The sequence below is a fragment of the Phycodurus eques genome, chromosome 17, assembly GCF_024500275.1.
Source record: "Phycodurus eques isolate BA_2022a chromosome 17, UOR_Pequ_1.1, whole genome shotgun sequence".
Taxonomy (NCBI): Eukaryota; Metazoa; Chordata; class Actinopteri; order Syngnathiformes; family Syngnathidae; genus Phycodurus; species Phycodurus eques.
The window spans coordinates 18,637,706-18,662,500 of record NC_084541.1 but is presented as its reverse complement, the minus strand read 5'-3'; the positions used below and the strand labels follow the sequence as shown (position 1 = coordinate 18,662,500).

Genomic DNA, 24,795 nt, shown 5'->3' with positions numbered 1-24,795 from the left:
AACTCATTTCAGCAAAGCCCTGACACCCTGAAAAGCTCATCAAGATCAAACCCATCTTTATGTCCTGACTCGCTACCGAAAGGCACAACATGAAGAAGGCTTTCCTTCTACCGCCCCATCTCCCTCCAAAATTGATTAACAGAAGGGGTCATTGGCTCTATTGCAAAGTATCAGCTTCTCATGGACAAATCTGTTGTGTACTACGGGCTACACTAAGTATATTTTCCTTTTTGGGCTTGCACACTTTTCATCTTCGCGTATTCTCCTGTCCGGACATCCACCGTGTGTAACCTGGCTGTGTGTTGAGTTGTTTTGAGAGAACAGTAAATTTGCAGTTACAATGACTACTTTACTACACAATGTAGCACAGTGTCATACATCTTCAGTGTTGTGTCATGAAAAAGATATACAGAACAATGAGAAAATATATACAAAATCTAAAGGGGTCTACATACTTTTGTGAGATAGTTTATACAGCATATATAAATGTATATACATTTTATTTCATACACTCAGTTGTCATAAAGACTAGTTTTTTGCCAATGTTTCTTGTAATTTCATTCGAATTACTTTTCAAATGTCCTCACACCTTATATATGTAAAATTTTAAAAGCGGAGTAAGTGAAAAGTGTAGAACAAATGCGATTCAGCATATCATAAGTCATCTTAATTTCAGGCATTTTCAGAATCTCACAAAAATAATGGAAAAATGCTGATCAGATAAATAAATAAAAGCTCTAAAAAGTCTCTTTTTCGCGTTACATCAGCGTACCTAATGTTGCAGCTAGTGAGTGTGTCATGTATCTTGAGATACTTCTTGAATATTTCTTGAAAAGAAATATTCATTGCTTGTCCTGCTCATGTGACCAGAGCGCTTGTCATCAATTAACACCAACAAAAGAAAAGTAATTCCCTGCCTCATCAGTCACGCTCAACCAGGGCCAATGTCATGGTCATATTTTTCTTTGGTAAAAATACACTGAAATTAAAGTGAGCGTGCTCGGATCGATATGGCAATTCACCCGGATCTGTGAAGAGGCTGTGTGTCAAGTGTTACTGCTGCTTATTAAAATGACTATTGATCGGCGTCAGAAGAGCGTGGTCACCGAGGTAGCATCACCAAACAATTGTTAAACCACTAAAGGGTTAGCTGTAAACATATGACATGCTACATGTCAATTGTGTTTTTTTTTTTTATTAGAGACAATACACTGATCCATCTCGGTATTTGATTCCTGATGGCCCACCGCATACCGAGCAGTGAGTTAAAACCAAGTATTCAGTTGTGGCTATAAATAAATATACTATATAACTATTTTGTGTACCCCTCACAGTCTGGACAAAACAGAATTAATACACTTCATAAATAATTTTATAGCACCAGTGATGCATTCTATTAGTTGTCTTTAAAATGTGTATTCCTTTTGGATTTCTTGTTGCGTTATTATCATATCATGCAATTGGCTACCATTATGTTAAGGTGAAACCTGATGAAGAAAAAAGCTAGCTCGAGTTGTATTAATGTTCTGTAACAGCCGAGTCCCATTCATTCATTCATTCATGGACTGGTTGAAAGTGCTGAGTCAGAACAACATGCATGTTTGATGCTGATGGGCCAAGTACAATTGGAGATTACATATTTAATTCAAAGGCCGAAGGAGCCAAGACTAGTAAGGGTTGAAAGCTTTCCACGAGAACTGATGCTGATTGAGGCATTGAAATAGCTAGACAAATAGGAAAACTGTGGCATTAATATGGAAATGGGAAACAAAGAAAAGAATTGAAGAAGAAATGGGATTCACAGGATTGACCACAAAATATATCCCCACCATCGTCTTGAATGCTGCTGCCTTAAGCCTGTCAGAAAATGGAAACACTCCTCCAATCATGCTTTGTGGCAGTGGGAGAAATTGCCCGTCTGGGCTCCTAACCCCTTAAATGTATCAAACTCTCTGAGCCCCACAGAATTTAGTCTTCTTTTCCCAAGAATGCCGACTTCCATGAAACAGACCTGGGAGAACAACATGCACATAGAGACCTTGAGGCAGAGACAAGTAGACGCCGTAAGCAACCAGAGGATACCGAATTGGAACAACAGCTCATCGACGGGATACATGTGGTCAAAGTAGATGAGCTCCAAAACAGATTTTAAGGAATTTAATACCACTTTCCTACCTCCAAATCTCCATCTGTCCACCAAAACTGTTCTTCAAAAGTGATTCACTGCAGAAAACGTGTAAGATATCGAGAATGCAAAAATAATATGATAATGGTTAATGTAAAGATAGGTTTATTAGATTTAAATGATAAAATATATTGATTTGGTTGACATGTTATTTACCTAAGATATAGCTGTTGCTTATACTATACAGTAACTATATTCATTTTTAGCAAAACCATCATTTTCATGTTGCTTTTTAATCATTAAAGTCAATTTTTAAGAATAATGAATGGTGTACCACAAAGATGCGTTACAAGACCACATGTTTTTCTTATCCATTTACTGCAGATGTTGTTATACAACAACATACTGTAAACCCTAAGTCAATATTTAATGATTGAATCAGTAAGTATTATTACATGGAATGGGAATTTGTATTTTCTTCACTGAAAAATATATTGTAATTGAATTTGTTAATGTCGAAACTTGGTTTGGAAAATGGTTTTGAATGAATATGAAAGGCAATAAAGAAGGCTGTTTTTGTAGACCGACAGGTAAAGGTAAGCAGGGGTCGCATTACCATGAAGCAAACAGGCAGTGTCTGAGTTGCTTGCCTGGTTGGTTGTAGTGTGTTAGTTGCATTTTAAACAATATATGGGATCTTGATAAAGATCAAATTAAAATTATTTCTCGATTTTAATAATTTATTTGAAAGAATCCAACTTTCAGTAAAACAGTTTATATTAAAGGGCAAAAAGAATGTACAACCCCAATTCCAATGAAGTTGGGATGTTGTGTTAAACAAATAAAAAAAGGAACACAATGATTTGCAAATCATGTTCAACCTATATTTAATTGAATACACAACAAAGACAAGATATTTAATGTTCAAACTGATAAACGTTTTAGCAAATAATCATGAACTTAGAATTTTATGCCTGTAACAAGTTCCAAAAAAGCCGGGACAGGGTCATGTACATACATGCAGTGATTTCTCCATATTCTCTGACCCTTTTGATGATGATATGGACCGTAGGTGATGAAATCCCTGAATTCCTTGGAATTGTACATTGAGGAACATTGTTCTTAAACTGCTCGACTATTTTCTCACACACTTGTTCACAAAGAGGTGAACCTCACCCCATCTTTGCTTGTGAATGACTGAGCAATTCAGGGAAGCTCCTTTTCTACCCAATCATGGCACCCACCTGTTCCCAATTAGCCTGTTCACCTGTGGGATGTTCCAAACAGGTGTTTGATGAGCATTCCTCAACTTTCTCAGTCTTTTTTGCCACCTGTCACAGCTTTTTTCAAATGTGTTGCAGCCATAAAATTATAAGTTAATGATTATTTGCTAAAAGCAATAAAGTTTATCAGTTTGAACATTAAACATCTTACCTTTGTAGTGTATTGAATTAAATATAGGTTGAACATGATTTGTAAATCATTGTGTTCTGTTTTTATTTATGTTTAACACAACGTCCCAACTTCATTGGAATTGGGGTTGTACATTTATGCATAAATTAATGCCATTGTCTTTTATATTTTTATGTTTTCATGTTGTTTCTTGCTGATATCATCGACGTGAGATAACTTCCAAACTTGTTTACATTTCATCCTGAAAAATAATCATAAAGTGGTCATCAGAGCAGATGGGAAAATCCATTAAATGCTGTGAGCTGTGGCAACAGAGATCCAACAGGCGGTCGGGCAAAATGACAAAAAATTGTCTTGGTACATGTTTTACTCATGCAAATGTCACATTTAAAAGAGATGTGACCTACCACATTTTTCCTTGTTTTTGACTGTATCTGACTCATTTATTGGGAGCCGCTGACTCACTGTGATTAATGCAGAAGTGTGAATTAACAATATAAATAATCATGAAAAAAAACATGTCCTTGAAATTGGTTCATTTACATAATTTGCATCATGCAGATTTACTGATGACCGCCCTTCATAAAAGTGGCGAGTTCCCAAAACACTTCCTTGCACCAAGACGATTCTCTGCTAGCAGTTGCAGTCTTATGTCTGTGTATCAAGTATGATTCTATTTTTGTTACCGTAAAATGTTGCCAAGTCCAACTGGTAAGAGTTCATATGAGAATGATTTGGTGTTACCTTGCAACCTGCCATCTGATTATCGAATGTTGTACAGAATCCACCCACAGGAATGAGTGGTGGTGTGGGGTGCCTGAGTCCTCCAGAGATGGTTGGGAGAAAATGCCAAATAAACTCATCAGGAAAGTGGAAGCAATCAATTTACTCGCTCCGCTGACAGTTCATGGCATCGTTCTTTCCTTATTGGATACTGTGATTAAAGGACGATTAGTATCACCCAAATGACTTCGCACAGCATGATGAAAAGTGGAACTGTTGAAAGGAAAGTAAAGAGCATTTAAATTGAGGTGCCTATTAGATCAATTTGTGTGTGTGTGTGTGGGGGGAGGGGGGGGGGAGTTGTGAGAGCCATTGAAAAAAATAAAGGACGAGATGTATTTCTTGTTGTAATGCCATCAATAATTACTCACAGTTGTGAAAATGTCGCAAATATGAAGTTGTTCCGAGTTTTGGGAACAAAACTAAGGACCAATAACTAGAAAATTTGTAATCCAAGCCTGCTACAAGTACACCGAGAGCCATGGATTCCCTCCAGGCAGAAGGTGATGACTGCTGATGAGTTGGTGCAACACATGCTTGCTTTCAATGTGTCTTTTTAAAAGAAACGGAGAGCATGGCTTCATTTGGTCGTGCCATGCACTGGTCAATGCAGTTCAGCCTTTCCAATCAGTTCATCAGTATGGTGGACGGAAACTCCCTTTCCTGCATTGCTGACTTTAAAGTATCCAGTGAATATTTTGTCAAAAATGCACTGGAAACTCTGTGATGGTTCACAGCTATGACATCAAACGTTGTGAAGTCTTTGCTCAGGTTTGCCTGTGTGAATATGTGCAGGTAAGAGTCTCTGTGTTTCTTGGGAAAATACTCTCTTCAGAAAGTGTATACTCAGTCAAGACTTATCTTAGCTCTCCAGAGGCAGGGAGACAAAGCTCACATATAGTTTCAAGTCTCCGGTGGTAAATTAGCTGTTTGATGAAATTGCAAATGCCAGGCAACACACGCACACATAAACACAGAAAATTAATTCTTATAACCTTTATAAAAAGACTTTCCATGCAAACATTCAACCTGAGACTTTCCCTTATCCTCCCACACACCCAAGCAATTTTCTTCCTGTCTATCTCCATCAACCCACACACCACCAGCAAATATTCTAAAAGCTAACACCAAATATGTCATAGCGCTTTACTGGATTAACCCATGTGCCCTTATTTCACTTTAGAGTGTTTTATATTACAAACATGAACGGTTATTAAGCACATTATGAGCAATAGCAGTTGGAAATAATTTATAATAAGCAACAATATCGAGCCACCTGTACATAAAAGGGGTCACTTGCAGTGACACAGTGATAGCTACACAATAATTCGATTTGTGCTGCTCTCCACTATTGGGAGCCTTATGTAAGGTCATGTTTTGGTTTGGTGTACACAAGCTGACTCCGTTAAAAGCATAAACATGCAAGATGAGTGAGCTACAGTGGCAATATGAGGTGAGTAATGTCTTTTTGTTGCAAGATACTATCGATTCACCACGTTTATGATTTCTGTAGTATGTAGTACTGTTTTCAACGTCTCTACATTATCTATATATTATAAATAAACACCAATCTGGGTAAGACCTTTTAGAGAAGCACTAAGGCTCAATTTGGTACCAAATTCTGCCTACTTTGGGAGGGCAAAAGATGTTTACACAACTCAATCATTTAATCAAAAGCCTGGGTATTGTTTTAGAGGCTCCCAAGAATGACAAGGGGTCTCGAGCACTGACCTGAACCTCAATGCCGTACCCCAGGTAGACGGTAATCAAGTAGTTGCACTCCATTGCAGTGTCAAGCCGCTGCAGGATTTCAACGTTGCCCTCGGGGTCAGTGAAATTTAGGCCGCACGGCTCTGTGGGAGACAGCGAAAAGACGCGTGATTTCCTTTTCCTTCCTGCTGACAGCCCACCTGTGTCTCTGTGGCCATGTAACCCTCAAACTATCTCTGTGGATTGGTCCTCAAGCTACGGCATGTACAGGCAGGACAAATCAGATTGTCTTGGACACATGAGCAACTCTGTTATTCCTAGTGGAGGGATAAATAGCTATGCGCAGCATGGAAAATGAACAGAAAGGATGCTGAAATCTGGCATTTAATTTTCGTCTCCTCTGAGATGCGTGTGTCAAATCACAACAGAGAGCTACTCAAAACTTTGAATTTCCTTTGGGGTTTGGGTTACTGTGACGCGGCTGATACTTATTTCACAGTCATTTGAACACCCTTCTGTTTTCCTCAAAGTAATCTACAAAATTAGAAGTCAAAGGAATTGAGTAACGCACTCACCAGATGTTTGCACTGTGGTGATGGTCGTCGTCGTGATCACGGAGGTTGACGTGGCAGCGCCCTCCATCGGGGACGATGACGTTAGGTTTGGGAGGGCCTGCTCGGGACTGCTTTTGTCTTTCAGTGTCGTTTCCCTCGCCTGCCCTTTCTCCGTCCTCGCAGCGGAGGGTGCAAGCTTCGTCTCGCCAGAAAAAGCCCTCGAAGGGTGAGGGTGATCTCGCTGCATTGATAAGGAAGTGGCGGCTGTGTTGTCTGGATTTGGTGTCACTTGTGTTGTCAGGGAGTGTGTGGTGGGCTCGAGCCTGTCTCCGCCTTGCTTTTTTTCCTCAGAGGGCTTCTGAAGGAGAGGCATCAGAGGTCTGGGTGTTGGGGTGAACGTGGTAAGTGGCGAGGTGCCAGCTGCAGTCGCGGTCGAGGCGATGTCGGAGAAGGCCGGAGCATCCTCATGGGGAACTATTTGAGTGGCGGGGTGCGCCGCATCTGAGGCAGACACGGGGCCCGGTCTGGTGGGATACGCCGCCACAGAGCCGTCGCTCCTGAAAAAGCGCTGGTCTCCCTCAAAGTCCCTCAAGAGAAGGTGCTCATGAAGCATCAAACCTTTGAGGGCAGGCCGGTGGTCCGGGCTGTTAATGGGCAAGGCGGTGGTGACCTGGACAACCTCACCCTCTGCGTCTCCTGTTGAAGGGTATGCGATGTGACCCCTGTTCAAATATGCAGTCCGACCCCTGGTGCCGTCGCTCTCATTTGGACCTAAAAATAAAAACAATTACATCAATGTTCTCCAGTAAATAAAAGCAAAGCAAATTTATTTATACAGCGCATTTCATACTGCTTTACGTGATTAAAAGAATTAAAAAAATTAAGCGAAAAATCGAAAAAGACATCCTAAAAAACATTTATAAAACAAAAGAAAAACAGATACGATATATAGATCGACTCACTACAGTAATACAAAACTTTATACAATTTGAAATGATAATCTCTCCTCTGTGTGTGTGTGTGTGTGTGTGTGTGTGTGTGTGTGTGCGTGTGTGTGTGCGTGTGTGTGTGTGTGTGTGTCTGAGTGTGTGTGTGTGTGTCATCCCGGCGCTACAGTGTAACCAACCCATGAATCAAGTGGAACATAACGCAGTAAACAAAGGCACAGAGTGGAGAACAGGGTTTTTGGTCTTTCTTCTTTGTCATGTAGCTTGTATATTACAAGACGAGCTTTGTCTGCATAAAAAAAAAATCAAGTTTTGCCTTCCTCCCATTGTCAACCACGAGTTTGACATGAAGACAGCCTTTCCTTTGCCGCACAACTGTGTGACATGACAGAGATATAACATTAATGCAATTGTGTTGCTCTGCATCCGCTAGATGCAAACGTTAGTATGTAGCCTAATCACAAAGGTTTTGCGTGTTCTGTTGGAAGAGGAAATTGAGTGAAATTCAGTGAGGTAGAGAACATTTAGTGGTTTTTATTGTTGTATAGCTTATCCAAGTGTTTAATGTCTAATTTTTGGATGAACTCCTCAGAATCACAACAGAAATGTTCAGGTGTATGACGTGGTGCCAAAACAAGGTATGTTCTCCTCATGGACATGGGCTGTGCTGATATTTTTATTTAATTAAACACACTTGGACTTAACTCAGAAAATAATCATCAACCTCTCAACGATGCAGCCAATTAACGTTTAATTAAACTACTTTGATAAATAAAGGAAGTCATTTCACAGGCGGCAAGTAAACAAAACAAGCCTGACAGGATTATTGTTGCACATTTGACTTACATCTGTTAAGGTGACAGCTGAAATCTGTGTACAGTGTAATCACTAAGAGTTAAGTGGCCGCTCATGCCACATAATTAAATTGTGTGTCCACAAGTATCTTCCCCCAAAATGCACGCACACAAACTGTTTGTCTGAGGAGTTCTAACAAATGGATTTCAGAGTTACCAAACCCTGCTGATATTCATGTCCTCAGAAGCTTTGACAGGAACAAATCAATCATAATCCAGATATATAAAAGTCCTAAATTTGAAAAGGATCTCATCGTGGCGTGTTGTTCCTCACATCACGTTATGTTGACAGGACTTCAAACATCCTTCTAAAGTGAAGAGTAAATATAATGTGCTTAAAGCTGTGTTGATTTATTTATGTATTTATTTATTTTGAAAACTACAACAAATACCACTGAGTTCCCTTAAGTCTGGAGGTCAGTTTCCCATCAGTACAGTTTTTATGCATGGTCGCACTGAAATTGCATTTGCTTTTCCTGCATGGGAAGTAGATGCTTGAATCTGTCTGCAACCAAGCGAGCAAATATTTGCTCTGGAAATATGAATGCTACGTTATTGATCTTCTGAGGGCTCAGAGAATAAACCTTGCATCTAAATGTCATACGGGACACATGCGTTAGCTAATATAAAATAGACCACCAGAGAAGCTCCGATCTCCAACAAAAACTTTATTTTGAGAGCACAGTCATGTTAATAGTGGAAACATTAGTGCTGAGAGTTACTGTATGTCATTTTATGATTATCGTTGTATTTGATTTGGATTTTGAAGTAGATTTGATTCATCCAGGCTGAACGAACGGAAACACAGTTGCTTGACATAGCGCCTCATTTCATAGACTTCATCACTGAGCTGGAGAGAAGAGGCTTCTTCGATCATGACTCACCAAAAAGTGTAAAGACAGATTTAGTTCAACAATTGAAGTACGCAGTAGGCCTCGAACAAAAATCCACATGCAAAAGTATGGAAAAATCGAGAACTACCTTGAAGAATTGCCATTTGTCATGATGCTTACTGTTATTGTCCTACTTACATTGGGCTCCTCTTTGAGTCATTAGCTCTGCGTTTCAAGCTTTTGACCATCCAGCTGGCTCCCAGCAGTCAGAATATCGAGTGGTGTGGAAAGATGGAGTGGGGAACTAGGTTAAAACAGAGTTTCTCATACAGAGATCAATAGAAAATCAATGTGTACAGGTTGGAGACACCACTGTGGTGATTACTGCTACCACAATGTTCTCTGAACCCTCATTGGATATTTGCATTAGAAGTTTCACTCAGTAAGAGCTGAAATCTTGGTTAATTCTTTTTTTACCCTTCACTTGTAGTACTTTTGGCATGTAAATGTAATTCAATGAAAAACACCCCCTCTACAAAAACAAAAATTGCAACGCTTGCACAGCTTGCAGGTTAGATGCTTGTCAAAATGTTAGTTTAAATGCCAGTCAATACAACTGACGGACAAATTTGAAACATTCTCGAGTCAATAGTTGTTCCCAGAAGCATGTCAGACCTGAAAAGTGAAATAAGTTTCTGATTGACTGATTAACTATTGTATCCCCCCAAAAAACCTATTGGTGGATATTTTAACTGAAACTTATCAGTTAATGGGAGAAGGGTTTCGTCGCTAGCGGACCAAACGAAAGGGTCGGGGAGATATGATGAGAAACGGTGACGTTCTAATGTTTTACTCGATTTTATGTCAGCGATATCACACAAAAACATTGAGTCGGTCTTTTCCGACAGAAAAAACTACATTTCTCCAGAACCAATTCAACGATTTTCTAAATTCTGGTTGCACTGTACTCGGGTTGAATTGGCCATTGTCATGTTTTGAGAAATTTTGTCATGTTGTTGAAGTCACTGAAAGTTTGTTGAATACAAAAGATTTGGCTTTAAATGCAACACAGACTTCCATTACAATTAGTACTTTCGAAGTGTAATTTTGGCAAAGATTACTGAGCCCAACTCCTAATCCAAAAGCACAGCAGGGGCCCCTCTGTCACCCAGTTCAATACATAGATGGAACATCTCACTCTACTGCCAGCCAATTTAAATTCATTGCGCTTGAAGGACTCCAATCAAGTGAAGATGTACTGTAATACGCTGCTTTAAGCATCGGAGTGTCTGAACAAGGTGATCTTCATGGGCTCTGTCAGCTTCACAAGATGGGCGTACCGCCATCATATTTAACGAGCCAATGATCAATGGCTGAAAACCCCAAAGTGATGATTGATGCTTTCGTTTGGGAAACTTCAATGAAAAATACATGTTTTTTAACTGCTACTGGTCCAGAATGCGACGATGCCGGCGATACTGAGGATGATGTAAACTCACAGCCGTGTGCTCATTTACCGTAGTAGAGCTGCTGTGGCTAAAAGTAGATCCCTGAGCTGAAACACTTAAGAGGTTATGTGTGCAACTGCATTAAGTCACATGACCCAGAGGCTTGTTAATTAGAGCGTATTCATAAATTAAAGGTGGTGACAGCCATGGCAGAATGAGATTAGTGTTATCGTACCGTAGTGTTCTTATTCAGAGTAGTGGCACAAATACAATCAGATGCAATTTACTGTCTGTGGGGAAATTTAGGTAGTGAAATGAAGAATTCATTTTTATTTTTATTGAGTCTCATGGGTAGATATAGACTTTAACATTGTGTGGGAAGAATTAAGGTTTCATGAGACATGGATGGCACAAAGAAAATGCAAACCGAGAGCGTTCAGGAATTAAAAAAAATCCTACAGTCAAAGGAGTGTCTTGATGGAAAAGAACGGGTTGAAGTCTTTCTGATATCTGGTGAGTTGGTAAGTTATGATTCCTTTCAAATGGAACCTAACCAACTCACTCAAATAAGAAGTTGTATTTACTCTGAGCTTAAAAAAAAAAAAGTGTTACATTGGCCATACAAACCCTCTAACATCCCTCCTTGCCTTGTCTGTGTATTCTCGCCATGCTTGCATGGGCTTTCTTCGGGCACTCAGGATTCCTTCCTTATTCCAAACATGTATGTTAGGCTAATGGAAGACTAAATTGTCCATAGGTATGAATGTGAGTACAACTGGTGGTTTGACTATATGTGCCCTGCGGCTGAATGGCGTGTAGCTAGGGTGTAGCTTGCCCAATACAAAGCTATAGTAGGACTCAATTGAATTTTAATTTTTCTGAGCCGCTTCTCCTCACTAGGGTCGCGGGCGTGCTGGAGCCTATCCCAACTGTCATCGGGCAGGAGGAGGGGTACACCCTGAACTGGTTGCCAGCCAATCGCAGGGCACATACAAACGAACAACCATTCACACTCACAGTCATGCCTACGGGCAATTTAGAGTCTCCAATTAATGCATGTTTTTTGGGATGTGGGAGGAAATCGGAGTGCCCGGAGAAAACCCACGCAGGCACGGGGAGAACATGCAAACTCCACACAGGCGGGACCGGGGATTGAACCCCACTCCTCAGAACTGTGAGGCTGACGCTCTAACCAGTCGGCCACCGTGCCGCCTCAATTGAATTTAAAAAAAAAAAAAAAAAAGATATGTGAACTCCTGTAGTTACCTTATCTCGAGGGGAAAAAAAATAAAAAAGGGTTTTCGCAATTATAAGTGCCCTTAATACTGGAAGAACAAGCTGTGACTTTGCTCCGATACATCTCCGTATCCATGACAATCTGTGTGGCTGACTTCGCCAACTGCAGCGACAGAGTGAGCAATCACGAGGGACTCCTCCTTAAGATGGCAAGAGACAAGCTTCTCTCTTCAGTTGCATATCAATGGAGTCATCAGAGAACACTCAGTGCATGGAGAGCGCGTTAATAAGATGGGACAAGACGTACTTGAGGCGGGCTGCTGATCGACATCAATCTCCTTTATATCCAGGGGCTTTATTTCCTTATTTTTACACGGAGCCTCGAGACAAGCGAATCAATCGACAACTTCCACCGGGCTCACATGGGCATCTTCCAGAAGTCGCAGCGTGACTTCCTGGATCCTCAATGGAGGTTTACATCAGGAAATGAAAATGTCCTCGCGTTGACATGTGCTCCATACCTGTAGCATTTGTTTGGACTGCAGCGATAAAGAAAGACGACAGGACATAATGAGCTGAATCTGATAAATGATTCCATTAGTCGACTTAATGAATTGATAATTTAATTAGGCTTGTGGGTGTCACAGCTGCACAGAAGTGGAAATAAATAAAGTGTCGGGAGGAAAATGCAGAAAATTCAACTACGTGGGTGCCGGCTTGATGAACAAGGTAGCTTTTTTTTTTGAGAAAATAAAGAATATGCGGTTAAGTCTAACTCAACGATATATGTGGCTCAGCCCAAGTGACCTTCCGTAATCTGAAGCAACATATTGATTCATCTTCAATAAATAAGTATCTGGCTGGTGACTTGTGAAAATAATACCATCATAAGATGGACTCTTTCTCTCCTTTTGACCTTTGACTTCATTGAGCGGAACCGTAACTTTTCTCTGTCATTTATTTTGTTTCGGTTCAATGAACTTTGTCCTTCAGGCTCCAAACAAACCGTCCAAATAGAAGCTCATAAGACCTGACCTTTAGCCGGAGCAGAACAAAAACAGACGTACACAGTACACTTATTTGCATGAGAGACACAGTATTGCTGCAAAATGCAAATGGGCCAGTCAGCATGCATAGCAAAAAAAGCTTTAATGTGGTTTGTATTATGTCGAGTTGTGAATATGCCATTCAATTTCTTCCATGCACATTTATCTTATCTTTATTAAGCGCAAGTGAACCAACGAGAGTACATCTTGTTGCTTCCTGTTAGCAACCCGCGTCTCACGCAGAAGGATTTTTTTTTCTCTTGTAATTCAATTTCACAATGTTGCGCATACGAGAAAGTACTGGGAGAAAATGTCTCTTACACACTTCATTTCCTTCCATTACTGTAATTTATCTTTTCATTTTCTTCTCATTTACTCCATGCTGGAGTCAATTAAGAATAGAGCTCGGGGTGAAACAGGACCCACAACTTTAAAATGGATTACTGTAATGTGTTACATTAAAAATGCAACATGCTTCGGAATAACAATTACATACAAATAATTTGTTTCCTCAAAAATCTTTTGTCTTTACATGACAGGTAAGCAGGTAGTGACCTGCAAAACTCAATTTTCAGCATTTGAATGTAGACGAGAATCAGAAATCTGGAACATGTTTTGGTGCTTATGAATACTGTATATGGTAAAATATGTTAACGTTGTACTTTTTAAAATCCAATGAAGTTCAATTCATGGAGATCGCGCTGCACCCTATATGACATCACCCATTAATTAATGGTTAGTGTTTCTATCTAACAGCGCAAAAGGAAATATTTGCCATGGCCCAGCATTGGTCTGCAGCCAAAACTGAAGGACTCTGTATTTACAAATATCACTTACAATCAGTATGCTTCTTTCTTTGTCTAATTTAGAGAACTAAAGCAAAAACAACAGGAAAGGGTGAAAGGGCAAAACTAATGCAGCACTTCGCCTCAGTTTGAAGGCATTCCAGCGAAACATATTTTAATACCACTCTTGAAAATATAAACAAAGATGACGCGGTGGGGTGTTGAAACGGCGATAGACTTCAGGGCAGACATTTCTATATGCTGACTGTGTGTAATTTTGAAATGGGTTTTGTTTGTTTTGGCAGCGAGGTGTCAGAGAGCAAATCCAGGTGAGTGCCCGCGTCCACCTGTCGGAAAACATAAACCCTGTAAACCAGAACGCAAGCTGCCCATGGGGAGGCACGAGATACAAATGCTGACAGTGATATATGACGCTGCTCCCTGTGGCACTCTGAGGCATGCATAGCTTTTTTAGAGTGGAGAAGCCACCGTCCTCTTGATTAAAACATGTACTTTCCCCATGCCTAGTCAAGTCAAACGTGCCTTCTATTCTTTTTGTAGATAGATACATTGATTGATGAAGCAGGATCATCCCTTTTGTCCGAACACAATGGCGATGGCAATAGGAAAAAAAAACAAAAAAAACGAGCTGCACATGATGATATGTCGCAAAAATAAAATTGATAATATTAATACAATCAAACAGGGTTTAACGCTTGAGACAATTTGACTTTTTTTTTTTAACAACTCTGTCCTTTTGTGTAAACAAGTCATTTGACATATTTGTCCCCCCGGAGTCGCTTTTGTATATCAAGCTGATGCTGAAAAGCAGCTCTTGAGGACAATAAACTGTGCATAGAGCTTAATCACGTAGAGCCGGCAAAAGTGTTTTGAACATACAAAATAAGATACAGTAGCAAATTCATCAAATTATGGCAATGGGGAAGCAAAAATAACTTCATAGACATGCAGATTATACTATGCAGATGTATTTCCCAGTGGTGACCGATTGGATACCATCTGGGATGAACTAAAAGTAAACAGACAATAACACATCAAAATCATGATCAGGAGATGAACAAGAAGACAGTGAGAAACTCTTATTCCTCATTTCCCTTTTTTTTTTGCATTTCAACAATCCCCCTGTGCTCTTTATAGACACCCACACCAACACTCACTCTATCAAAATCTACACTCAACTAGGCATAAACGTGCCAAGAAAAACATTCGTTAGGAAGGTAGGGAAGCCAAGCCAATGCGTGTGCATGTGCAACACTGGCAGAAGTGGCATAAACATTTGAGTGTGTGACTGAGTTTGTATAAGAGCTGTGCACAGTGACAATGCAAGTTTTAACACGATACAACGTAACCAGGCAGCTACGCCAAAATTACAAATGATTTTGAGGCTAAGGTAAGCTTACTTTTGCAAGTTGCTGCTCTGCCTACTGTAAAAGTTGCATAAGTAGCACAAACTAAAACTCCTCCCTCAGTTTATATCATGCAATTTATACATTAGATGTCAAGTTATGATAATTAAACAGCTTATCAGCATTTATCATTTTGCTTCTGGCTGGTTCCGCAAGCATGACCCAAAAACTTCGGTTTTCAAAGTAATGCGGCATGACAGCGGTAGTATCATGCATGAAGCCAGGATGAATAATTCAATGTGTTTTTGAAAAGGACAAAAGACTAAGGGAGAGTGACAACTTGTCAGCGGTTGATAAACTGGGCGAATGAATAAGAGATGAAGACGCTTTGCTGGCAGCTGTTGGTAAACCTGCATCATCCACACCTTTTTCGTTTTCAAAGCAAGCATTTATCCCAGAAAAAAAGCACAACTGAGTACGTAAACAAAACAAACAAATAAACAAAAAACAGGTGCTGCATGGGAATGAGGACATAAGACTGGGGCAGTTCAAAATGGGGCCACAGAGATAGGTGGTTATAAAAAAATAAATAATAAAGTTTAATGTTGACTAACATTGGCTGCTAATGCCTTTGGCCACTATGTGACTCACTCGGGCTCCTGTCAAAGTGAACTCTGACCATGTGTGTCCAAAATGGCAGCCACGCTGAAGGGGAGTTACACGGGCGAGTGAGAGGGTGCAAAGCGTAACCAGGAGCAACCAGCAGCCACACTCTGCCATGATTTGACAGTTTATGGTCAGTGCGTTTATCACAAATGTCAGCCTTTATCACCGCTTGCCTCTATCACATGTAGGCTGTGCACACCCAGCGTGGGCTACGTGGCACACAAACGGATTACGTTGTCAAGTCGTTTTACTTTGCATCTTGCATGTACAATCGAAAAGTAAATCAAAAAGTACGAGGGAAGTGATACTTTTCTCAAACACCTACAAAACTCCAATTCTTGGAAAGTGTGTAGTTGCAGCTCTGTGTGACGAAACCCTTTTTGTACATTTTCATGAATTCCATTTCATCCTATTCAAGTATCATCTATGGATATAAAACTGTTTTACAGTTGCAGGCCGCAACACTTGTCTAGTTAAACCAAGTGGAAATGTCTTTAAAGTACCAAGGACGTGTGAAATGGAAACAAATCCAATATGACTCCTTTGCTGTTATATTAACAGCTTAAAAAGAAAAGTTCAAATGCCTGACAGACTCAATCTTTCAATCACGCCTACACTGATTTGTTTTTCCCCTGGGGCTTGTGATTTGCATTTAATAAATGCATATTCGCTGATATGGAATATATTTGTCCTCTGACCTTAGGATTGAAAGGATTTTCCATAATAGGTTTATCTGGTGGGTATTAAAAGTGTGTGGGGGGGGGGGGGGGGGGAAGATAGTTGAATACATGTACAGTACGTAATAAAATCTACAGCTCTCTTCAAAATTAATTGCAAGTGGCTCTGAAGCACTCTACTCTCTACTTCGGTCATGTCCTTGGAAAAACCAGAGCGCGAATCCAAATTATGACACTGACCATCTCCTTTTGAAATTATAGTTACCACTACTTAAGGAGTAAACCCAACAACTTTAGCCATGATTTGATTTTCATGCTTTTGCCTGTATTGAATGATTCAAGTATATCATAAGGACTGACTGTAAGTAATGGGCCATACATATGCGTCATTCCAAAAAGTTAAGATACAGTGTTTTCTTCTTCTTCCATTTTGCATTGTGAAACATATTTTTCATTCTTATGAAATGTTGGCGTTGTTTCACAACCGCCCCGTTTTGTCCACGGTGGCCTGAAATGGGGCTGCCGGGGGGGGGGGGGGGGGGGGGGGGGGGGTGCAAATCTAGCATTTAGGGGTGTGTCACATGATTTTTGTACATATTCTGCATTTGACACAGTATTGTAGTTGAGCATGACTTTTGAATATCTCAAACAAAAAATTTTTACAGTATGCCTCATGTGGTTTGTGATCGCAGTTTAAAACACCAAATAATATATTCATGCTTCATAAATATGTACATATTGTGTGGCCACGTATTGACCGTGGAGTAACTGCTTCCACAAGCAAAGTCAGGCGGAAAAATGTGTACGTTTTCGACTTAATCTGATGTGGGGGGGAGGGAAAAAATAAAAAATCCGTGTCACAGTGGTTCAGGGTTAAGCGGTCTGCAGCACCATGGAAAATATAACTGCTTTAATCCTTTAAATCCTGGAATATACCAGGTCAGAGGACAAGGGGGAAAAAAACACTAGATCCAGCATAACGGGAAAGGGCGTCGCTGTCATACACATTGTTTCATTGTAAATATTTGAGTTGTTCGGTCTCACGCGGAACGACCTTTCCAATTTGGTCACTAGATATTTGTTTGGCAGGGGTGCATGAAATGCATGTCATTACAACCACCCTTTAAATCCTCTGTTGGCTTTTATTAGGAAATATGATGGCAACATTTCAAGTCCTCAGCATTTTGAATTGCCCCCAATTTGATTGCAATTACATGCATAAGTAAACATCCAGTCTTTATTATTTAATGACATGATTTCGCAGTCAGGTGTTTAAAAAGGTCTGTACCATATTTAAAACATAAGCTATCATCGCAACAAAGTCACCGAGCATCCTCCCTCGACTCCCGCTACCTGTCAGCTTGTTTCTGCGGGGAGTACAGCGCTTGTGGGGCGCTGAAGCGGGGATTGAGTAAGCAAAGCAGCCCGACACATCAGAACGTCGGCGCTGCGAGTGCTGCCAACCGCAAGGTTGAAAAGACAGCGACCTTTACGCACGGCTGTTCGGGGGGGGGGTTATGTAAAATGCGATGTCAATTCAGCCTGTACGGTAGCAGCAGATAAATCGTGGTTTCGTAATCTTCGCCAAAGTTAAACAAAAACAACAAAATGGGAAATGGGATGATGGATCAGATGATTATCCAATTTAAAATTGGCAGTAATGAAATCAGGTGAAAATTGTAGACAGAGAAGAGACAAATTGACATTGGTGGGCCGACTTCACGAAATTAATGATTAGAATGATTACCAATAATCATTGCAGGTTTAAAGAAATCAAGCACCAAAACTTGAACACGAACCCCCTGATCTGACCAACATTTCGTTTGAATATTTTGATATTACATTACATCTTTAAATGTATCTTGTCGTTTGGCTCACAACAAAAAAAGCAACAATTCAACCGAGAAGAAGGAGAAGATGATGACTTCATTGATCCCACAGAAAGCAAATTCAACCAAGCGATGGCTGATAACTTTTATTATAAAAAGAAAAAATGCTGGGTTCCTTCAAGCACGATTATATTGCACTCTATGCATTTGAAAATCACAATCAGGCTGCACAAAGCAGGTCAAACGCGATCTATTCTGGAATGCTGGTTGACCTCTGATTTGTTCAAAATGAAAATCTACTTTCTGATTTTATGAAAATGAATCAAACTCTTGGCATCATAAAACATTTTATTCAGCGCACAGGTGATTTTGAAAGTAACATTTTAACATTCCAAGTTAAGTCTAAAAATGGGTTTATTGTACTTTTTTACAAAGGCACGATGCGAAGTTGAGCTGCAGATGCATCTCATGCATCTTATTGTTTAATCACACTCAGAACTAATTATACATTTAATCTTAAAAATAATTACCGGTATTTAAAATAATTAAAGCACATAAAAGTGGACTTGTTTTTGAAAATTTACTTCAATTGCCTCTGACAATTAGTTGAGTTTCTGGAGTGTCTGCCCACCCATCAAGTGTGAAATTGAACAAATCAAGTACATCTTTTGTCAGCTGCCTATTTCTTTAAATTAGTCTGTTTGAGTCTTTTTGAGTTTTCCGAATTGTCTCTTCCCAGTCTGGCTAATTTACATAACTGCCTCTGCAAGTTTGTTCGGCAGAATCCACCATTTTCAAACCGCGGTCTGAAAACCTGTTAAAGCCTAAAGGTAAGCTGAGCTGCAGTGAGTTTTGGTTCGTTATTTGGTGTTTGGAAATTAAGCGTTAATTCAATCCCTTATACTTTTATTGATTCCTTATTTAGTTTGATCTTAAACCACTCTTTTTTTCAGCTGGTTAATATGTTTGAAAAACTTTCCCAAAAGGGCACTTTTGGGCTTCGAACGGAAAAAGGGCCCCCATTGATCCGCCCCGCCGCACAAATCCCGAGTATGAAGTGTAATGTGTGAAGTAATGAATCCACGAGTGGAAATTCTTTTATTGTCTTTACTGTCAGTTTTCTTTTTCCTACATTCTGGTCTCCAGTTTAGTATGAAGAGGTGCGAGTCTTGTATGATCAGTCTCCTCACATGCAACCCCCAACACACCCACCTTGCTGACACAATTGAGGTCTCTCGTGATATGCTGAGTGGCCGTCCGACATTCCGCTGTTCACCATTTTCACGATTCGACTTTCGGAAGAGACTCTTGTGAAACACAAGGATTTCCTGTGGCATTTCCCTAAGCCAGAAGCCAACTGTTCACTGAAGTACAGTTAAGTTCTCTGCCAGCTTGCATCCACCACACTCATTAAGTAGCAGCGTTGCTGATGACTGACTTTCTGGATCAAGAACTGCAAATGCCTGGGAGACATTTTATACTTTTGCTCTTTCTGCAATAATTATAGTAATTGTTTTCCATAAGTGCTCATTATCCAAGTACTCATTTTTGCTATTTGACATTCTACACACAAGACAATAGAGCAGCGGCCACGACCTGCCGACAGGTTGGTAACACGCTCCCTCTTATCAGCTGGCACTTTGTCAGCATGTGTTGTCCAGTAGCATCTTTTACAGATAAAACAATTTATCTTTCTACATCTCGTGGCTGAGGACAGAAAGTTTAGGTCATGTTGCCATTACAGAGGGAAAAGAACTGATGAGACGATTACCCTACAACGCTATAAGACTGGCAAAGACATTGTTTATGGCTCACAAAAGGTCACCGGGGCCATAAACAAAATTGGGTGCAGATGGAGCTCTGGGGTAATAAAATGAGTGAAAGGGTGACATTTCAGGCAATGAGTGACAAAAGCAGGAAAATCCTCAATAAAATTGAGTCAGGCGGGGACATTCTAAAGTCGGAATGGCAACTTTTCGGTCATTTTGTAAACTGTACGGAACTGATTATGTTTTTCAGGAGATATTTAAAAAGGATTATATTCTGAGTTGAAGGTAATGATGCTTCAACTAATATAACATATTTATTATTATTTTTTTTGTAAATGCCCTCCTACTCCAACAACCAAATCAGATGAAACTTTGGAACGTGTCTTTTTCATATCCTAGCCATAAACTATAGTTATCATTGCACAATGTCTCTGACATGACTACCATGTTAGTGGAGTGCACTGCATTTTATTTTTTGTAGCGTTATTAAAGCGCAACAAATTATGTTATCGTGACATAATATTTACAGTCATATATCATTTTGTTTTTCATCATGTTAGATTTTAATAAGACAAACCTGCACAATATACAACACAGACATCTCCCCACTGTAAATCTCTTACTGTGTTTTATATATATATATATATATATATATATATATATATAATTGATACAGTATTTACTCATTGTCAGACTAAGATGTACAGCTGCAAAAAAAATATCTTGCAACGCTCCTTTATAGATTTCCAGAATTAAAAGTCCAAATGAAAGTATCGTTGCCCCTCGGAGAAAACGGGGACAGTGACAGATTGATAGAGGTCATCCATCGGTCTCTCAGGTGTTACTTGAGTAAGAAATAAGAATTCAGAAGGAACAAACTAGTCACTGGCACTGCCTTTGCATACTGCTGATGCTGCAGCAAGATGTGCAATGGTTTTTCATTTTGTCTGTGATTGAATGCAATTGTCAAGATATGAGCAGAAAAGTCATAAAACGCACGCATGCCAGCAAGGCAATCTCAGGCAGGCATATTTGTCTTTTCTTTTTTTTTTTTTTCCCCCCAGAAAAAAAATATAAAATCATTTTCGACAGGTGCACATATGCTGCACAGTAAACAAATTTAAAAATACAACAAAAATGAATAGTTGTTTGACGGAGATTGAATAATTCGAAAAATGCAGTAAGGTCATTTAATCTTTTGACTTGCAAAATTGTATTTATTTTGTTTTTTAAACATACATGCTTTATTAGCGTAGGAAGGCTGTTTGTACTCTGTTTGAGTGTGTATAGATGCTTCTTTCACTCCTGAAATTGCAGAAACCGTAATTGATTAAAACCTTTGAGGGGGACAAAAGGAAAGGAAAGGAGAGTGAGTGACAGTCAGACAGACAGCAAGTGATGTTTCGAGGAGACGGCAGGAGAAACACCGGCCATCCGGCAGAATTTTAATTACTGCGCGCGGCAGCACTTCTCACAGACTAATCTCCTCCACAGTAGGATTTATGGGCACTACTGATGCTGACAAAGTGATCGCTTGAGGAGAGATGAAACATTTCAAAATAAAGCATGCAACTGCATATGGGTAACACTTGCTCCTCCGGCAAAGTTGTGTAATGTTTATTACACTAAACTGAATTGCTTATCCACATATTGCTATTATGCGATATTATTGTGTATGTGTGCGCGCGTGTGTGTGTTTTAACCACTGTATTTTGAATAAAAAGATGCACTTATCTTAGTTTTCTGGCCATTCTGAGAATGGACTCTCCAAAACAAATGTGTGTGTGTGTGTGTGTGTGTGTTTAGTTTAGCTTTCACACTGCACACAAACGAAGATAAAAGTGTTGCTTTGCATTCATTTGTAATACTTTAAAAGAGGCTCCAGTATAATTGAAAATAAAGGGCCTGACAAGTGGTGACAAATGGCAGGCAACTGGGATTTTCTAAACTGTTTTACACTGCCTGTGGGGAACATGCATGGGGGATGAAGAACACAACTTCACAGGGAAAGTGTTTTCACACAACTTTCCAACATATGGCGAGACTCACCGGCACAGCACGGAGTTGATGATGATGAATAATGATCGAGTTCATACTGTTTTTAATTCGAAAAGGCAGGTGGGTGGGCGAAAGTTGCGTGAGTGAGTGAGTGGACAGTGATACAGAGGACACGCTTCATCTTCTGCCACAAGTGGTCGAATTATGGTTGAAATGGATGACTTAACCTTTATCTTGTTGTTTCATAGTATTACATGAAAAACTACAGGAGCATTACAACTTGTGGCATATTAAATAATGAGCCAAGGAACAACCAATCACATTTGAAATAAGATCTGGAATGTATTCTGCTTCGTTCATGTGCTTGTTGGTTTCTTTGTTTGTTTGTTAGCGGGATGATGAAAACCTTCTAATGGTATTTTTGGAGAGTAGGCACAACTGTAACTACACAACTTATGTGTGTGTGGTTCCTTATAAAGGTGTGAAACCAGGGTTGTATTTGCCATCTGAAAAAAAAAACCTTCCTCCATTTCCCTGTGAATAATGCATTAACACTAATGACAAAATTCTACTTTGCTTGAGCTGAGCCTGAGGTCGACTAATCGTCAATCACGTGTTTTGGACACGGACGTCTCAATGAAATCAACAGGGTGGTTGTTCGGTGCAGAAAACTACGGCGGTGCCTCGAGGTGAGGAAATATTTTACTAAAAATTAGACTGGTCGCACAGTCGCTTGTAAAACATGCAAATTCATGCAGTGCTTCAAACGCCCATCTGAAAAGGCTAAGGCTAACGCTAGCTGACGAGTAGCTTTAAATCTTAATGTCAGCCATCAGCATATCCACCAAACGCCGTCCTGTAACAGTAAAAAGATAGTAGCGTTTGCTTACACAATGAAACGGGGACAAGCCATGGTCGATTAACCACAATGAAGAGGTTATTGATGTGTCAAAGAAACCATCCCCCCCCCCCAAAAAAAAAAAAAGATACATGGGAGAAGCAGAAATGATGGACTCCCCACCGCTGTGTGATTTCCCAGACCTGCAGTCAGGACATCCGCCCCCCCCCCCCTGTTTTCACTTCTTGACATTTCTATTATTGAGAGGCAGAAAGTATAAGATAGTCTGCCTCTGCAACGGCACTATATCCGCTCAGACTTAATCCGACTGGCATTTCACTAGCCTTCTCGCCGTCCTCACACACACCAAACTATTTGATTTGCAATCCATTTTGGATTGGATTACCACACTGTGCTTGCTTGAAAATGTTGGTCTCATCAGTAGTTATCATACATGGCATTTTTTCTTCTTCTGTTAAATGGATTAAAAAGGCTTGCTTTGCTTGTTGGGTATGAACAGGCATCGATAAGAGATCTGTTTGGAAACTTTCAAATCATCCATGTGAGTCAATCTCCCGCTGCTCTTTTTTCCACGCTCACACTCCATCAGACTTGCTTGAGACGATCAAGGGCATTAATTGAATTGTAGTACAGTTTGCCCCGCCTCTAAACAAATCAGAGTCACAAGCAGTCAGCGTTGCTTTTAATTTCACACTCCAAAGTCAATTTCACAGCTCACAATCCTCATATGTTTACATGCAAAGTATATCATCTCTGTTATGAGTGACACCTTCTGGCTACCTCGCAATGAAGACACACCCACAACTTTTAAGGGTGGGAGGAAATGTGCTCTCTAGATTTATCATAAAGTATGTTTTTTTTTTTTGTACTTCTCATAATAAAGAGGACAGTCGTCATTTATTTTCAAACAGGAGCCGCAAAGTAATATTGCTGGTTGGAGCTGAGCAATTAAGAGAACTGACATTGGATTTTGTCGTCTTAAACCAAATGGACAAATTGTATTACCTTAAACAAGAGTTGATGGGCTGAAACTGAACTCTAAACATATGACTAAAGCTCTAACTAAATTCCACTTTCTATATATCCTTTTTAGCTTTAGGGATTCCTGCTGTCAGTTTAACAAATGGGAAGGAACAGGATCATTACTGGAAAAATCTGAATACATACTGTAGTTGTGTGCTCAAAATAAAAGACCATGCGCCCCTCTGGTGGTGTGTCTACAGTACCTAAGAATAGAAACAAAAATATCTGCTCATAAATTTTTGTGAACTAAACAATGATAGGAATCCAATACAAGCACTATTAAAGCATGCTGCACTGAAGCACTTAACTGTGTTAACAGTTTAAAATAGTTTTACCGGTTAGTGCCAAAGACCGAGTTCAGTTAGGTTCACTGTCCACAGTGTCATTTCCAAGTGAAAACATTTCTTTTGTTGACAGCGCTCTGTACCCAGCTGTTAGTATGGGTTGCTGCGGTAACAGGTAGCGACGTGCATTGCAAAGACAATGGAAAAATATGATTACAACATTTATACAGTAAGTCACCTCCGACAGATGGCTAAATCTGGCGGTGGTGGGGGGTGGGGTGTCCATGGTCTGTCTGGGGCCCCGACGGGGGTCTACAAACACCCCTGACAGTAAGTACTTGCGCTGCCAAGTTGAGATCCAAATAGCGGCGTGTACAGCTGCACTAACAGCACGTTGAACCATTCAGGGAGAGGTTTGGCGACGACCGCAAAGTAGCGAGCCAGTGACTAGAAGTAGGACTGGTTGTTGTGGTTTTTTTGTCTTCCTTGTCAATTGTGGTCAAAGTTGTTGTCAATCTTAACCAGTTAACCAGTGGAGTTATCACCCTCAAAGTTGCGTCTTCACTGGTGTTGTGTACGAGTGCGCCGT

General features: G+C 40.0%; 1 protein-coding gene across 2 annotated transcripts in view; it reads right to left on the bottom strand.

The window, feature by feature from the left end:
• LOC133416099 (seizure protein 6-like) overlaps positions 1-24,795 on the bottom strand; it is a 73,667-nt gene that overhangs the window by 26,778 nt on the left and 22,094 nt on the right. For both annotated transcript variants that reach the window (XM_061702752.1, XM_061702753.1), the window contains exons 2-3: positions 6,607-7,356; positions 6,053-6,174 (exon numbers count right to left, since the gene is read on the bottom strand). In XM_061702752.1, the coding sequence (XP_061558736.1) occupies positions 6,053-6,174; positions 6,607-7,356 (872 nt within the window). The remainder of the gene's footprint in view (positions 1-6,052; positions 6,175-6,606; positions 7,357-24,795) is intronic.